This window comes from Perca flavescens, chromosome 7, assembly GCF_004354835.1.
Source record: "Perca flavescens isolate YP-PL-M2 chromosome 7, PFLA_1.0, whole genome shotgun sequence".
In the NCBI taxonomy this organism is placed as follows: Eukaryota; Metazoa; Chordata; class Actinopteri; order Perciformes; family Percidae; genus Perca; species Perca flavescens.
In genome coordinates, this window is record NC_041337.1 from 14,183,920 (window position 1) to 14,202,030 (window position 18,111).

General features: G+C 43.6%; 1 protein-coding gene across 3 annotated transcripts in view; it reads left to right on the plus strand.

Moving 5' to 3' along the window:
- LOC114558742 (protein bicaudal D homolog 2) overlaps positions 1–17,828 on the plus strand; it is a 45,309-nt gene extending 27,481 nt beyond the window's left edge. Inside the window, exons 3-11 of one of the 3 annotated variants that reach the window (XR_003692980.1) lie at positions 1,668–1,820; positions 2,763–2,977; positions 3,072–3,318; positions 5,122–5,379; positions 5,537–5,740; positions 5,850–6,398; positions 6,932–7,083; positions 12,051–13,094; positions 15,579–17,828. Coding sequence is in view for 2 of the 3 variants with exons in the window: in XM_028582940.1 (XP_028438741.1) it covers positions 1,668–1,820; positions 2,763–2,977; positions 3,072–3,318; positions 5,122–5,379; positions 5,537–5,740; positions 5,850–6,398; positions 6,932–7,083; positions 12,051–12,405 (2,133 nt within the window). In the remaining variant the exon portion in view is untranslated. Of the gene's footprint in view, positions 1–1,667; positions 1,821–2,762; positions 2,978–3,071; positions 3,319–5,121; positions 5,380–5,536; positions 5,741–5,849; positions 6,399–6,931; positions 7,084–12,050 lie in introns of all 3 variants that reach the window. The other 2 variants (XM_028582941.1, XM_028582940.1) reach the window with 2 other exon arrangements.
- The last annotated feature ends 283 nt before the right edge of the window (positions 17,829–18,111 follow it).

The window sequence follows — 18,111 nt, forward strand, 5'->3', positions numbered from 1 at the left end:
TGTGTGATTAGGAAGTTGCATCACTGTTAAGGGGTCCGTCTAGTTATTAAAAGTTTTCTAACCATCAGGTAACCTGTCACCACCAGCTAATTACCAACCACTCTATTTCAGTAAGTAATACTAGGCAGGTGTGACATGAGAAAGTCTGCAAAGTGAAAGCTTCTCAGGCTTGACTTCCTGCAATCGTTGAAATGATCCCAGAGCAGGGATTGTGATGCTGCCACACGGTGACAGCATGAGAGTAAGGGGCCACCTGGCAAGGGATTGGGAGGCAAATTGGCCCTCTGGTATTAGGTTATGTCTGCCAACTCTGCTGAGAGAAAGACATACATCACACACACACATGCAAATCCTAACCATACTGTAGCTCAGAGACTGCGGTTCTTCTCTTACTGTCTCACATATGTAAATGTATACAAATTATACACTTGTTCAACTCCGTGTGTGTGTGTGTGTGTGTGTGTGTGTGTGTGTGTGTGTGTGTGTGTGTGTGTGTGTGTGTGTGTGTGTGTGTGTGTGTGTGTGTGTGTGTGTGTGTGTGTGTGTGTGTGTGTGATCAAATTCATGCAGACACGTAGCACTGCAGGCTTTTGCACACCATCTGCACACAGGTGCGCAACTTAAACGTTGCATGCTTGCTTGCACGAATGAACGTTTAAGGTCAGCTCAGACAGTGAGATATATTTCATATGCTTTAACTCCCTCTTTCTTACATTACGTTCACACACATGCACATGCTCGTTTATTCAGTTTAAAAAGTCCTTCAGTGAGTATCCCCTTACTTCAGAGCTTTTTATCTGCCCTATCTCCAACAGCCACCGGCTAAGATTTCCCCTACCCGAATGTCCTGTGGGGCTCTTATGTTTTGGGATGAGCCAGTCAGCAGGGTTGGGAGGGCAGTGTCAAACCTTGAAAGACGAGGACGGAGGGTTAAACAGGGTGATGAGGTAGTAAGGATTCAGGTGGCTCAGTAGGGCTGATCGGATTCTTCGGTTTGTGTCGCAGTCTACAAGTGGGGGAAGGGCATGTTTCTTTCCTCTCTAACCTTTATATAATTAATGATGCCTTTCCTGAGCAGCAAGAAAGAGCCAGCTGCACTTACAGTATATTACAAACACTAGTGCTCGCTTGTAACTAGCACTCGCGTTCAAAATATTAGCACGTTAAATGAAAATTTCCGATTTTGAATTCCAACTGAAATTGAGACACTTTTTGCACAACTTCTGATTTCTACAATTTGCGCTGATTAGTCCTTTCTGTACAAAGGACCGAGCCTAATCTAACTCCTCTATAGACAATTAGACCACTACAGTGCTTCTTGGCCGTTGAATGCCTGAATGAGAGAGATAAGTAGGCTTCGGTCTTTGTGGTGCCATCAGAGCTGGCAGGCGGGCACACTTATGGCCCACTGCCCGGAGAGACACCTGGCACCTCCCTGTTAAACACAGAACAGACACGTGCACACACACACACACACGCACACACGCATGATGGGTTTGGCCCTTATTTAGCCAGCTTTAGAGTGTTAAAGAGCCCATGTGACACTAACAGTAACACTAAAGCAACAGTATCCAGTCAATCGGAGTCTCTCCCACACTCAGTCAAATAAGATTGACATAGTACTGACAGCTCTTCCTGTCCCTCTGTCTATGTGTTTGGCACCACAGAGCAGCCAGGTGGTGGAGCTTCAGAGGAATCAGCTGCGTGATGACATCAAGGAGTACAAGTTCCGGGAGGCTCGTCTGCTGCAGGACTACACCGAGCTGGAGGAGGAGAACATCTCGCTGCAGAAGCAGGTCTCCGTGCTCAAACAGAGCCAGGTGAGGATGGAACATGACTGCAGCTCTAGATGCACAAAGTTTGAATCATGCAGCAGAACATCCCATTTCTTGGTAAATTTGCCTTTTGTGCTGGTTATCATCATGCACTCGTCTTTTGCTAAGTTTAATTAAACGTTTCAGTAAAGTTTCAGGCATCTCGTCCAAGTACCCCAGTACTTTTTTAAACGCACATGTACTGTATACTATCTTACAGTATCTTACTCTAGTACTCCTACAGGCCCTCCACCTTCCACTCATCAGCTCAGTCGGTCTCCTTGTACTGATTAAACAGCTCAAAGAAGCATGAGCGGCACATTCAAATTCTGATTTAATTACGATAATAAAGACATCCTCTGAAACCGTAAAGAGATAAGCAGCCGTGTTTTTTCGAATGCCTGGAGCTGCCGTCTGGTTGTAGAAGTGTTTGACAGACTCTTTAACATTTATCATCCTTCAGATAGAGATTCTAACACTTCCTGGGTTTAGTCAAATGTTAAAATCCCTGTCGCACATCTGCAAACATGAAACAGAGCTGCATTTCCAAGTAGGAGATTTCCATTGATGTTAGCTTTTATGCTTGAGCTGTTAATGCTTTCCATTTGACCTTGTCCTCTTGAATTCTGTTCTCTTATTTTCATCACGGAGGACATGGAACAAAACAAAGGTGGCTCCTACTTTTTAGTCCTCCAATATAAAAGAGATTCCCCAAATCCAATTAACTTAAAAACTAATTAGAAAGGGAAATTAAATGGATTTGTTGTTAATTAACATTTTCGTGAATAATACCATTCTTTTTTTATTTTTTTATTTTTTTTGATCCAGCTGGTTTGCCACACATGAACCAGCCTGACAGCTCATTTTCATTGGAGCTGCATCAAGTTGTATTTATTTATCTGTGAATCTAAAATCCATTAAAGGTGTTCCCTCTCCTCCTTCGTCCAGGTGGAGTTTGAGGGTTTGAAGCACGAGATCCGTCGTCTAGAGGAAGACACTCAGTTCCTTAACAGCCAGCTGGAGGATGCCATCCGACTGAAAGAAATCGCAGAGCGTCAGCTGGGCGAGGCCCTGGAGACCATCAAGACTGAGCGTGAGCTGAAAGCGTCCCTGAGGAAAGAGCTCTCCCACTACATGAGCATTGGAGACACTCTTTGTCACAGGTAAAACAACATAACCCAAACAAGGCGCTCACAGGCCTCAGCGTGCACTGTGAAGAACACTCACTGACACACTGTTCCCACCTTTTCCCCTCAGCCCGCTTAGCATTTCTCTGGACGGTCTCAAGTTCAGCGACGATGCTGCCACTGAACCCAACAACGACGAGGCTCTCCACGGATATGAGAACGGCTTCACCAAGCTGGCCAATACCATCACCTACGACAACCGCATCTCCACGCCCAAAAAGGAAGAGCTGTTCCATCCTGCGCCCAGCCTCGTGGATGACCTGCTGAGCGAACTCAACATCTCAGAGATCCAGAAGCTTAAACAGCAGTTGATGCAGGTTTGTTCTTAACCGCCGTGGAAAACTGAAAACATTGTCTTTTAACAGTAACAGATATCGCTGACCTCGGCGATCCACTTTTAGTGAATAATCACCATCCATTCCACAAGATAAAGCAATCGCAGTCTTAAAGATTGGCGTGTAAGTGACGTTTTGTTTTTAGCAGTATTTGCGGTTACTTCAGTGAAGAGAGAATCAATAATAAGCAAATGAGAGTCAAAAGACATAAAGCAAGTTGAATATACTCTAGATATTCTTGATATGGGAATAGATTGGTGAGATGTCTTTGCTTATTATATGATTTATCATACTAAGAATGCTGTTGTTCCTCAAAACAAACTAGATTGACATTAGTTACCAAAGAAACCCTCCAGACAGCAGGACTATGTATGTGAGTAGGTTGGAGGTGTGTCTGAAAGAGTGAGTGAGTTAGTAGATCCTGACCAAGGCTGCTGCAGGGATCTAAATCCCCTTCTATCAAAGTTAATCCAGGGAGACACACACACACACACACACACACACACACACACCCTTCAGGCTCTGTTGGACTGGGAGGCAGCGGGTGGTGGCACCAGTGGACCTGCCATCTGCTTGCTCATCACCCCATGAGTCCAGGGCCACGCCTGATTGGGCACCATGGTTACCAGAAAGGACTGGGGAACCTGTGGATAACAATTGTTTTGAGGTTTAAGGGATTATGATTTATTTATTTTTTTCTCCCGTCATCAAACACACATCATAAACACAGTTGCTGGATTAATTAATTAAGTAGAGTTGAAGTTACCTCAACGCTGCCCTGCTGTGGGCACCGTTCTGGTTCTCAACCGGACCATTGTGATCAATCTGTCAGGCTGTGACAAAGCCCTGTGTTTGATATGACCCAGCAGCATGTCGTACTGCCTGCTAAAACCTCCTGCCAGGTCATTCCACAGATTCCAGGCAGGAATCAGAGCAGAGTAAACAAAAAGCTTCCTTGACTCACTTAGCTATACTCTGTTCCCTTCCTACCTTATCTCATTCTATTGATTAGTTGCTCAAATGATCGATCCTAGACCTCCGCTCCTCTGGTATTGCCCTATTAGGTCCCTGGCAATGTATAACAACATCCAGAATGGATTCTGCAGGAGTAGGATATGCAGTGATTTGTGTTTAGCTGCCCACAAGCCTTCTTCCAAATATAAGTAAGGTTGTAAATATGTGAGAACACAAGTGTCAGCATATTTAAATTATGGGTTTCTTTTAAATGCCAAGTGCGTCATGCATTATACAGTGTAATGCTTTCATACTTTGTATTTCAACAAGTGATATGTAGAGTACACCTCAACATGACAAGCAATCTTAATCAAACTTTCTATCTCTTTTTGAAATGAATCCTCATTATATATTCCGCACTAATAAATAATGTATGCGGATGAGCGTGTACATGATACTTTTACATTATTTACAGATCAGCTTCTGAAATAGCTCAGTGCTTATATCAGCACAACTGTGTGTAAGACGACCCACCCAGTGTCTCTGCCCAGTCCAGCAAATTATCAAGATCATCCTGACTCTGATGCTGGGCTACTGGGAAATGAGCCTCGCATACCTTGGCAACACAAGCCTGATACTGGGTAGAGTTACCACAGGACAGATAATCCACTGATTTAATATAATCTATCTTCAAAGGATTCATTCACATCATCATGTTACCGAGACATTCAGATGTGAAATTACTCGTGTGCAATAAGCCAAGCAGAGAGTACTGTACAGTATGATGACCTCACGTCTTGCCGCTCTTTGTGTCTCTCCCTCTATCCTCAGATGGAGCGCGAGAAGGTCAACCTGCTGTCCACCCTGCAGGACTCCCAGAAACAGCTGGAGCAGGCTAACGGTGCTCTCTCCGAGCATCAGGAGAAGGTCAACCGCCTCACGGAGAACCTCAACGCCATCCGCAAGCTCCAGGCCAGCAAGGAGCGCCAGTCTGCCTTGGACAACGAGAAAGAACGTGATAGCCATGAAGATGGAGACTACTACGAGGTGGACATCAATGGACCTGAGATTCTGGAGTGCAAGTACAAGGTACCTACATGTCTTCTTATAGTTGAGGCTAGACAGGACAAAATGTCAGATTCAATTCAAAATCTACATTTGTTTTTTGAGGAAAAAGTTAAACATCCTACAATACATATCGTCTTTGTTTCTGACATATTCTCAAGCGTTGATCTTGCTTCGCTAGGTTGCTGTTTCTGAAGCAGGAGAGCTGAAGGAGGAGCTGAAGACTCTGAAGACAGAATACCAGGCCTGTCAGTCACGTTACGAAGAGGAGCGCACCCGTCTGGAGAACGATGTCACAACGCTGGGAGGGAAGCTGGCAACTCTGGAGAAGACCAGTCAGTCAGAGAGAGAAGAGAAGGCTAAGCTAGAGAAGGAGCTACGCAAGGTGAGAAGTTGCTCTCTATATAGACATTCTGATAAGTGCTTGATTTGGTGTTTTTATAAACTTTGTAAGAAAACCTGCCAAATTGATGCCTTTCTCTCTGTGTCCTCAGTTGAGCGATGTGGCAGGTGAATCCCAGGGTAGTCTAAGTGTGGCACAGGACGAGCTGGTCACCTTCAGCGAAGAACTGGCCACCCTCTACAACCACGTCTGCATGTGCAACAACGAGACACCCAACCGCGTCATGCTCGACTTTTACAAGCAGGGCAAGGGCGGTCGGAGCAGCCCGGAGGGCCGTGGCCGCCGCTCTCCCATTTTGCTCACCAAAGGCCTCTTCCCTGAGCCTGGTAAGACCGACCTAAGCGACGGAGCCCCTTCACCGGTCTCCTCACTGCCTTCTCCTGTGTCTGACCACCGCCGCGAGCCGATGAACATCTACAATCTGGTGGCCATCATCAGAGACCAGATCAAGCACCTGCAGCTGGCTGTGGACCGCACCACAGAGCTGTCGCGCCAGAGGGTGGCCTCTCTGGAGCTCGGCACTGTGGCCGACAAGGACAAGGACGCCTGCATGGAGGAGATCCTCAAACTGAAATCCCTGCTCAGCACCAAGAGGGAACAGATTGCAACCCTGAGGACTGTCCTCAAGGCCAACAAGCAGGTTGGTTGTTTTGTCTTTTTTTTAACTAGGTGGGTGTCACTCCCAAACATTTGTCAGTTTTCATTGAAAGACAGAAACAGAAGAAGAGGGTGTCAGCTGTTATAGGTCTATTCAGCTGTTGCAGCAAATGCACTGCAGATAAGATCTATAAGAAACACTGGTGGAGACAGCAGCAATGATGTCAGCTGTCTAGAGTATTTGTGTGGTCAGGACTGGAGAACAGCCCTCCAGAGCACAAAGAACCATAACCCAGAGACACACTGTCTATGCAGTTGCTCTGTTAGTCCTTTTAAAGAATGTGCGTGGTTACTCAGTGACTAAAGAGCGCAGACATGAAAGCCCCTCATTAACCACACACCTATGGGTTTCAAACCAGCCGCTAACAATAACAATTCCAGGCTGCTGCCTTAATGACTTGGAAAACGTAAAAAAAAGATGATATGGTCTGAATTAGCAGACTTCTTGCAACAGGAAATGCACCCCCTATGCCTTCCAGCTGCTCTGAGCCTTTTGTTCTTCTCGTCCACCCACAGACAGCTGAAGTTGCTCTGGCCAATCTGAAGAGCAAGTATGAGAACGAAAAGGCTATGGTAACCGAGACCATGATGAAACTGAGGAATGAGCTCAAAGCCCTGAAGGAGGACGCGGCCACCTTTTCTTCTCTCCGAGCTATGTTCGCCACACGGTAGGAAACTTGCTCAGTGGACATCACTGGAAAAATATATTCCACTCATCCTGCCTTCCAAGACTCATACACGACAGAAAAGCATTTATCTGACACACCATTATAACCTCACTTTACATTGTCACATGGTTTTGCATGAATCGCAAACCGTAAATTAGTTTGAGGAGGCAGCAGTAACACAGCAGACAACTAACTACTGCACATGCACCATACAAAGATCATACGCAATATATCCAGGTAAACTAAAGATAACATTATCATCATGATGTAATCCATGTTTACCATATGTGTCTCTGTGTTCTTATTGTAACATGATATGTTTATAGTGTTTTGTTTTTGAGAATCGCGGTCAGGAAGGGATACTAGCATTAATCCTTACTAAAGAGCACAGAAGGTATCTAATCTGGGTATCATCAAATATGTCACCTACTGTAAGTTGTGTGTGTGTGTCAGATGGGCTGACACAGTCACTAATCTTTTCTGATTCCAAAGAGAAGCCGGTCAAAGGTTCTGTGCATAATCCCACCTCATCTTAGTCTCGATTAAGCGTTCAACCCTCAACACGTAGTAGACTCACACACTGCTTGTTTGTTTTTGTGTGTGTATGCATATTGGGGAAAGTAAGAACATTAGTGCTAGTGCCCTTGTATGGGCACTTGTACGTATTTTTTAATCGTAATAGGATTTTTTGCCAAGTAAGTAACACTTACAAAGGATTTACCTTGGTGGTTGGTGCATACACGAACATACTAAACATATGAAATATGAAATTAACAATAAATACAGAAACAAACATGTACAATATAGCTGTTTAACATTAAACTGTGAGACTGTAAATTTGTAATTATAGTGGTTCCACTGTCAACTCCCTTTTTGAGTTGCTTTTCCTCTCTGTGAATTTCCTTAATATGCTGATGCTCAATTGTCCCGTAAATATCAGCTCCGGTCCAGATGGCTGCTCTGAGATGCTGAGACGGTCTTTCCTTCTGCATTTAAGACTTCTCCGCAATCTACAGCAAAGCTCAAGCTGTGCAGAGGGAGGAGAGGTAGAAGAGGAGGGTGGGGATAGACAGTATTATAGAGGGAATGTGTGGTCAGCTCAGCGCCCCTTATCCTACCCATTCAGTAGTCTAATAGCTGTCCCTGAAGTGTGCTTGCTGAAGTAACTCCATATACCTGCAGTGTCTAATCAACTGGTAACAGGAGGAAAACTCCCCTGTATGCAAATATGTCAGTGTATGTTGTCATATGGCTTTTGGCGCACTGCAGAGCCAAGGTGGTTAGAGGATGGGGGGTGTAATGCTAAACCATTTGGACCAAAGGCAACCAGGGCAAAGAGGGAACCAGATCTTGCTCCTACTAATGACGCCATTGTGTACCCTCTAGGGACCCATGAGTTGTATCACTTGTCATCGTTAGAGCAGTGCGGAGAAGGTGTGAGATCATATTTGCTGTGAAGAAGTAGAGCCATTGTGAAGTGTCTGTCATTATCTTAAGCCTCTCCAGAAAAAGAGGCTTAAAGACACAAACACACCACAGCTTGCTGTTTACCGCCTGCATCAACGCATGTGTTTTCCTCCTTGTGCACAAAGCACCTCCCCTGATGGTGATGCTCTTGAGGCTCCAACCCCAATAGTCTGTCACTGTTCTGGTGCCTATGCATGAATTACATTCTGTCTGTTTATGGGATTCACGTATTGGTATGTAAATTCTGTCCTACACGGCACAGAGCCGGGTCAGGGGACTCATTGAGAGGCTGGGGGACTCGCCTGAGCGAGGTTTCCCACACTCCCCTCTTTTTTTGTATCACAGTCCCCCCTTCCGTCCTTCCTCACCACCAAATACCCGGTTCTCTAGTCATCTGAAAAAGAAAGAGAGGAAGGGGGCAGGCCTTCAGTTAAAGCCCACTACAGGAGCCTAATTTGTCTTTTTTTTTTTTCTCATGGTAATCACCACTCACCACATAGTCTGTAAAGGATTGATTTCTGAGACGTGGAAACCGCTCAGATACAAATGCCTAGCCTTTGACAAAGGGGAAGAAAGGTGGAGTGGAATTGAAAGAATGTGTATATTTTTGTGCCTTTGTGTGATTTCATGCTGCTCTCATAGATTAGAGTTACTTGAGATTTCTTTAAAGTGTATTTCATTCGGTGAGAATTTCATGAGAGAGTCACCGGGTTGAATGTTTGTCTCGTGCCTCTTCAGCTTCAGTCTCTGGTGTCATGTTAACAGTAAGCTGCCTCTAACATTCCTAAGACATGCCACAACATGCTCGCAGCTCCTGCTCCTACTGATTAACAGTCAAACCATTATCCCACACATTTCACATTTTCCCCTCTAACTTGCACCCTCAATCATCCTGCTTTTCTCTGTTCTGTTGTTAGTTGTATTCCCCCCTTCATCGTTCTTGCCTCCTCCTCCGTGCTCACTCTCTGATAGCCGTCCCACCATGACCAATCAGGCTCCAGACAACAGCTGAGCTGAGGTTGTGTGTGTTTTTGTGCTTTGGAGCTATTATTGATTGTGAAGGGAACGATGAATGTTGCAATAGTTGAGTTTATTTTTTATTTTTTTAGGCATCCATAAATGACGTTGGTTGCTGTAAATAATCACAGCAATATGCAGATAAAGTGCCTGTTTGTCAGTGATGTGAATATGATGACTGTTCATCCTCAAAAGATTAGCCGCCGCCTCCCAACCCCCTTCAGACATTGTGCCACCACACCCCATCAGCAGGCCAAAAAGGCTTCCATTGTGTCCCTCCAATCCCAAGAATAGACTCCTCTGTTTTTTTCCCGGGAAAAACGCACTCTTTCTCACCCCACATGTAAGAGGGGCTGAGCCGGCTGAAGGCGCTGCCAGCCTCCCTATCCCCTCCCTCCCGGGTCGTCCCCCCATCTCATAGTGGCTTTAATGAAGCAGCACTGATCCGTGTTGTCTGGGTGTGTGTGTGTCCCACTGGGAATCAAACTGCACACACAAGAGGGGAGGGTATGGTTTGTTTGTATGGTGATCTGGCAAGGCCAGAGTTCACGTGGCCCACAACCACGTGCAGCACCACACACACAGCAAAAACATCTGCTGTTGCTGTTGTGTTTTTTTATTGTCTCAGATTTTGCCTTCAAGACTATTTGCAGGTGGGTTTAGACAATTCAACTTGTTCCTAGTGCAGCTTCTAAATATAATAACTATCACAAAATCACACTTGAATGTAGAAAATATTAAAAACCAGTTTACTTTGGTTGGAAAAAAGGTCAAGAATCTCATACTACTGGCAGATCTTCTGCTTGTTTTTTTTGTTGCAGTGCAGCAGTTCAAGCAGTCACTAAACACTGACCGAACAATAACATTACATCTCACATGCCTACTGAAAAAATGAAAGTTAGAGCTGGAATACTAAAGATGAGCAGCATTACATAAGTAAGCTTTGTGCATTCTTGTGGTTTTGAAAGTATAAAGGTGTTGGTTAGGTGTAGGTTGCGGAATATAAGATGCCACTTGCTAAAATAACAACCCCTCCCTTCATAGAGGTGTGTCAGCCATTAATATAGAATGTCACTCAGATTGCTTTGTCAGCAACACAGAAAGTAGGGATGACGAAGATAGGGAGAGAGAAAGTGACTGACGCAGGGAGACGGAGGCTAGAGAGGCATGATCACAGCTGAGAGAGGATGTGATTGAAGGAGATGAATAAGAGAGCAAGATAATGAAAAGAGGAAAAAAAAGGTTTGGCAAAGGATAAAAGCATGAAAACGAAAGGGGAGGACAACAACGGCAGATGTAGAGTTGAGATATGCACACACACACACACACACACACACACACACACACACACACACACACACACACACACACCTCAAAATCCCTCTTGGTGACCCACTTTCTATACCTGTCCAGCCTTAGACACAGACACAGACACAGACACACACACACACTGGGAGCACAGGGAGACAGGTAATAATGCCGCAGTGCAGCACTCAGTGATATTTAGCGGTAGGGGGACAGTTGTGCTATTTGGCACAGAGATGGGAGTCGGAGGAGATGGATAGGAGTGATACATTCTCACTTCAACTGGAAAAGTGGAGATAAGGTGTGAACAGCTTAAGCCTGGAGCAATGAACCCTATTTCTTTTTTTCACATCTTAATTTTTCTTCTCTTTCTGACCCCTCCTCAGCCTGTTCCTCATGTGACATACAAAGGATCTTCTAAGTGACCCTTAGGTTAATGCTTTATCCTTAGTGTATGTGATCTATTCTTAACTTCCACCACACAAACGCTCCTCATATTATTCAGAGAAGCTATATATATATATGGAAATAAATACAGAATAGTAAGAAAGTTCAGAGTGAATCTTGTGTTGAAGCTCTTGGAATGTGGAGTAATTTTCAGGCAGGGCAGGATGAAGTTTACTATGTCGCAGTATTCAATTAAGACATGTATCACCAAGTGATGGCAGCTGTGGACAGACAAAGGTTATCACTATGTCTTGTAAAGCATTTCCTCAAATTACTTAAAATGAGCTGAGAACATTTTAGTTTGCGAAGTTCGGTGGAGGGGACAGAAATGGGTGATGAAATCATCCGTTAATAATGCAGGAGCTCTGCTAGTCTCGTCAGGTCTGCACTGTGTGGATCAATGGCTCCACCTGGTGGTGGCAAAAAAAACAAAAAACGCCGTAACCATGGGAAAAGTCATGGTGCAAGTGCCTCAGTTGTTTTAGTCTTCAAGACTGTTGCAATGCAGTTTTGCAATGCTTTTAATGCAGACATAACAAATGCCAACTAATTATTTGCTCCACTGAGGCAAAAGCTGTTTGGTATTATTGGAACTGCCCACAGGCTACTACCTTGTGGTATGACACAGGAATGTTTTGACGGCGTAAAAACATGCTAATATTATTCAATTACAGTTCAAAGTGAAAAAATTCGTACCGGACTTTACAGTTTTCTCTCTGTCTGTCTTGCAGTTGCGACGAGTATGTCACTCAGTTGGATTTGATGCAGAGGCAGCTGGCTGCAGCAGAGGATGAGAAGAAGACCCTCAACTCCCTGCTGCGAATGGCTATCCAGCAGAAACTTGCCCTGACTCAGCGTCTGGAAGACCTGGAGTTCGACCACGAGCAGACCCGCCGGGGAGGCAGCACTGGTCGGGCTAAGGCCCGCACCAAGGCCACCATTGGCACCTCCATCAACCCCCACGTAAGTCCGAGTCTCACCTGCTCTGGCTCCGGCCGGCCAGAGCTCAACAATGCTGTGCCCAACGGCATTCTGGGAGGCCCTCCAGTCTTTTGCAGCGAGAAGTACAAGATCTACTGTGACTGAGGCGGCTGAGAAGTCTGCAAGGGACTGCTGTGTACAGAGGGGAGGGGGCCTATGGGCCCAAACCTCCCTGCCTTAGTGTTAAAGAGCCCCACTCGCTCGCTTAGCTCCCTGGCCAGCCTGCGCTCCTCTAGGGACTGCTGTGTGACTAACCGGCTACTCGTGTGTGCTAGTCTAAACACTTAGGGGAATGCAGATGTATGTACAGTGTGCACTAGACGTTTGGACTGTAGTAGACATATATGGCATGTGGATTATAGGGCCCCGGTTATATTGGGGTATTGTGGGTATAATGGAGTGTCTATTCTTTCCGCTGTCATGGTGCTGTACGTATGATGTAAATGGTGGCACTGGCAGCTTTTGTGCTTGTTTTTTCTGCCCCCCTAAGTGTATTGCCTGGTAACAGTAACATATTGTGGGGTTGGGGACTTGTAAAGAAGATGTCGATCTGACGGTGTTGTGTCTGTCGGCATTGGTGATTGGTGCTCCTTTTTAATAAAAGCCCCCTTTTCTCTCCTGCCTGTCTGTCCTGGCCCCCCCAGGACGAACCTGTGTCCAGCAGCCCACTGTCGAAATCAGTTCACTCTTAAAGAAAAAGGATCTTTTTGAAGAGAAAGGAACTAAAATATGCAATCTCCCTCTGCTTTCTTGCTAGGGGAGCACAGTATGATTCTACACAGGAATTCAAAAAAGTAAGTTCATAAGTGGGTTGGCTACTGGTTTTATTATAGAATTGTTTGGGCAGAAAAGGAGCACCTGTGACCAGGTGTTTATATCAGGATCGTTTTAAAGCTGTGATGCTAGCACACCAATACAAAAGGGTCAGTAGAATCGCATGGCTTGCAGCTAAATGCTTATGAGCTTTTGAACTGTTTTTCTGTTGTCAGGTGTGTGGTACAAAGCAAAAGCGTGTACTACAGGGCTCTACATTGTAAAAAGAGGAGTTATTTGTTGTCTGGTGAAATACAGGAGGGCTATTCCATGTGACCCATTATGTTGCGATGGATTGTTTCTGAGCCATATTATAAGAGAGAAAGAACGTTTGACAAATCGATCTCTACACCCAAATTAAGTGCACTTCAGCATAGGTGCCTCAGGTTCCTACTTCTGTTAAAGTGGATATAATGATTGCTGTGAACAGAGATACAATATATAGTTTTGATCAAAGGCGATTTTTTTAAATACGGAGGGAAATCCTAGAAGAGCACAAATCAACAAAGGCACCCACGTGCACACAGTAAATCTGCAAACAAATCCAACCGACCACTCGGCAAAAGTGCCTGTTGGCCCACCCAACAACGGTATATTTACCTGTTGATGTAAAGCCCTGTCCTTGTGTCTCAACTTGAGCTTGAACTGTTCTTTTTCTCTCCCCCCATCCTCTATTTTTGGGAGATCGCTCAGAGCTCTCAAATAATTTCTGTGGGGTTAACGTGGCTTATAAAACCCTTTCCTAATGTCTCTAATCTGTCTTGTCTCTCGGTCGCCGTGACGACCTTCTCTCTTTTAGATTGTCAGCAGCCTGCTCCCCCAGCATCACCACTCACCCTTTAACTAGAATAAGGAATTGTGGGGAAAGTTGACCTGAATATTTTTGTTAGGTAACGTCCTCACGTACGTTGCGTTCCCGATATTTGCCTGTGTGTATATCAGCGTTTACGCGAGGGGCCCTCATGTGTGTATTATGTTTTTAACCTTTGCAAATGGAGGGTGACTCATTTATTTTTCCTGGTTTGTGAGGACAGCGACGTACTGTTTTTGTATCCACAATAGCTTTAACCCCTTGCAAGCTAGCATTACGCAGATAGGAAAAAATATAAGTGGGGCTTGTGTTTATTAAATCTATGTACCGCTTGTGGATCATAGACACAATAGTTTTGTGATGCTAAAAGCAGGGTTGATGTGAGAAAATCCTGCAAGATTTATCAAATTATGCATTTTCTACTACCACTATGCTATATATTTAAATCTATATTCTTAATATGATCATGTTCAGGTTATAATCTTGCAGGATTCTACAGTATTCCTTACTCTCAAATATGAAGCAAGGGAGCCTAATTATTCCTCTGAAAATGGAACAATGTCAGCGGTCAACCCTGCTTGAGTGTGCATCCATAAGCCGCAGCACACAGCATGGAGACACGGCTATCGTACACACCTCCTTAGAGGTCAATCACTCTTAAGTTTGAGATTCACTTAACTTACAAGTGTGATATATTCTTTCTATCAGTTTGCGCTGATGCAGAAAAGGTTTGGGGAGTAGAGGAGGGAGAACTACTCATGTTGTAAACCAGCTCCTGAGAGAGGAGATAAGAAAGCCAAACATGCTGGTGAAGAAAGCCAGACGTCAGGCTAGCTGACTCTCATACTGTGGAAAGAAATGAGTCCAGGGGTTTCCTTAGGGAGAAACTCCTGGTAATTTTTGGAGGAAGGACAAAGAAACTGAAGACTGGTTGCTCGATCGACCAGAGGACATTGATTCAAAGTAGTCGAGCCCCTAACCCTTCCCCTTGTATAGGCTCTGTGGAATCACTGAGCAGTAGATAGACCCCAGGACGTGATTGTGACTAGAACCCCCTCTCCTTACATAGATGAATTCCCACTTTGCTCCGTCTAGTTTGAAATCAATGTCTGGCTTATCTGGTGTCATAACAGAATGCCACCTGAAAAGCTCCTCCTACCTCTGCTTGCAGGCTCCTCCCACGTCACCTTAAGTTTTACCACATGATGCATCCAGTTTCTGATTTATAGCAAGCCTGCATGTCAACAACATAACCCATTTTTCATTAACATGCATGGCATATGAGAAAGACCGATTTCCTTTGACCTGGGTGGTGGGGTATGGCTTCAACTCTGTCCTGTGAATCAAAGATTATGGAACTCGTGAGTCATTGGCTTCCTAACTGCACCTGCAGGAGAATTTGTGGTGAATGTGCTTTTTACATCAGTGAGATTGGCTGCCTCAAGGCTCCTAACGTGGCTTGCGTTGCTTTGACTAACTACAGCCCCCGTCTGCTTTGTCTGTGTGGACTCAGCTGCCATATGCCATATAACAGTCATTTGACAAATAATGCCGGACTACGCAGCCCAGCATTATTGCCCTGGCAAGTGAAGAAAAGATTATATTATGTATTTAATGCTAATGTTGATCATTTGTTTGTTTCTTCATTTTGCAGTAATGACGAAGTACCAACACAAGGTCCATTCTCACTGCTGATTGAGTTCGCCGAAAAGAGTTGGCACTAATAGACCATTTGGACTTGAGAAAAATTGCTAAAAGAAAACACTGATTTCCAGTCGAATAAACAGACCTACTTCCTTCTTATTGCTTTTAAAAAATTTAAAACTTTTGCGTGTTGCTACTGGAAGCCAATTTCTCACAGGTCCAATGAACTGAAATTCTGACCAGAGTTTGTGATTGGCTAATCTAAACCTCCATCGAGAAGCCAGGGGACATGGGGTTGTTTCTCAATGTAAATCAACAAGCTGTTTGGTCTGTTTTCATCTTTTGTTTTGTTTTAGTTTATTGTTTTTTTTTTATCTGTGCACTTTCATTATATATAATTATAACAGACTATAATTAACCTATAGGAAAATGTGGTAGTACTATGGTTTGTGAGTTATTCAGTATAGGTTATGAGACTATAGGATTATACGTCCTCCTGCGTCATCCAAACTTAAATACTGTAACAGAAACTTTACTCTAGTAAAAGCTCCACAAACCACAGACCTACAACTATTATGACTTTATCCTCAAGATTTTATCCATCAAATTATCATGTTTTAAATAGTTTTGTTACATCATATTTTATGCTGTTTGTTTTTATTTTGTGTTTGTTCTACTGCCATGTTCATACAAAAAATCCAGGGTGATCAAATTCTGGGGTTTTTTCATGTATTTATTATTCCTAGGAATAGTTCAAAATAACACAATGAAACTTGACAACGCTCTGACTCCAATAGGTAAGTTGTGTTTTTGGGAAACATTTGAGTGGTATGATATGCTTTTCCTAACTTCTTACCGAGGGCGTTCCACTGAAACGGGATCACTGACTTTCAGAATTCTCTGCAAGTGCGACAATTAAATTCCAAATTGGAATTGTTTCATTCTCTCTTTGTTTAACGTGCCAAATCTTGGTGCACCGTTTAGGTTGAAAAGAATCGAGACTCTGAAAGAAGACAAACCGTCACTGAGAAAGACATCGTTGGGGCCATGGCTCTCCGAGCGAGTGCCGGGGTTTTGTTTTTGGTCTGTTTAGTTCTTCGTTTCTGACCAGTAGTGCCTTCATTGTTTCAAGGGAGAATCTTAGACTAGTATTTTATGTTTGCTTTTTTTTATAGGTGAGGACTTTGGGTTCAAGATGACTGTGAGCAGCAATAAGTGCAAAGGGAATTTTCCCGTCTACATGAGTGAGATGATCGTTTTAAAATTAGCTCAATAAAACTGAAATTGTATTGAATTCTGCAGGTCATTGATCCCACTCAATAAATTCAGGGGTATTAAGAAAAGGTTGTTTTTTATCAAACTTTGGGAACCAAATGAAATCCCTTTGGCTATTGAACAAAATGCTCCAAGCATCTGTAATGTGTTGGAGTAGATTGGTGTACTATTGGAAACATCTACGCATCTCTAGCTTTGTTTGGTGAAGGTAATGTGATATCAATAGTATTGTTGAAAAAATGTGCAGAGAGCGCATTTTCTCTTTCTTTTTGTCCAATTTGAGTTTTTGTTGTGTTTTTTTATTCTTGAATCTTTTTTTTTTTTTTTTTTTTTTTTTTTTTTTTTACATTTTTGAGCATTATGTTTTCAGGAAACAGAAAACAAAATAAGCATCAACAAGCTTGAATAGTGCCATTATAGCCAATGCTTGTTTGTTGAGGCGTTAAAGTTACCAATATTGACGAAAAGCTAGGAAATAAAAGTGCAATTGAGATAGTTTTTACATTTTTAAAAAAGGAAAAAGTTTTCTGTTTGCTGGAAGCGATAGCATTGTGATAATAAAATTAGCTGTGCAAACTTTATATTGTCCTATTGTGTTTCAGTATTGATCCATAATGAGAGTTTGATATCTTTATATGAAATAACGACTTCACCTGTATGTTGGTATTTATTTGAATTGTCATGCAGTACTGTATTCTTATCAATAATGTGCATTATTATTAGTGGCATATTGATTACAGCTAAATGTCATATGCATGTTTTTCAGTCATGGAACCTTTACACAGAATTGAAAACAAACATGTAAACTTTTGTCAGGGTGTTAAAATTGATATGGAGAAAAAAAAAATTAAAAGACAAGTTGAGTCTGATGTATTACTGCTGAACTAATCCTATGAAAGTGTTGATGTTTTCTAGTAGAGAGGGGGGAGGTCTGTGTAAAGGTAGTCATACTGGATAAAATCAATAAATGTGACTTAAGTTCCAAGGCGTTTGAGTGTCATTATTTATAGCTCTGCCGCAGCAGCAGCAGATGAAGGGTTAACCACGGAACTATATGGTCTGCAGCCCTGCTGTCCCCTCCGAGTGTTCCCAGCTGGAAGCCAGGGGCAGCTAGGGGAACTTCCCAGCTGTCTGAGCGGCTCCAGGACATGATCACATTTCACACAATGCACAAAAACACTTCCACCACCTACTCCCCCCACTCCAACCCTTCTGTCTCTCTCTCGCTCTCTCTGTCTCTCTGTGTTTTTCTCTGCTGTCTCACTTAA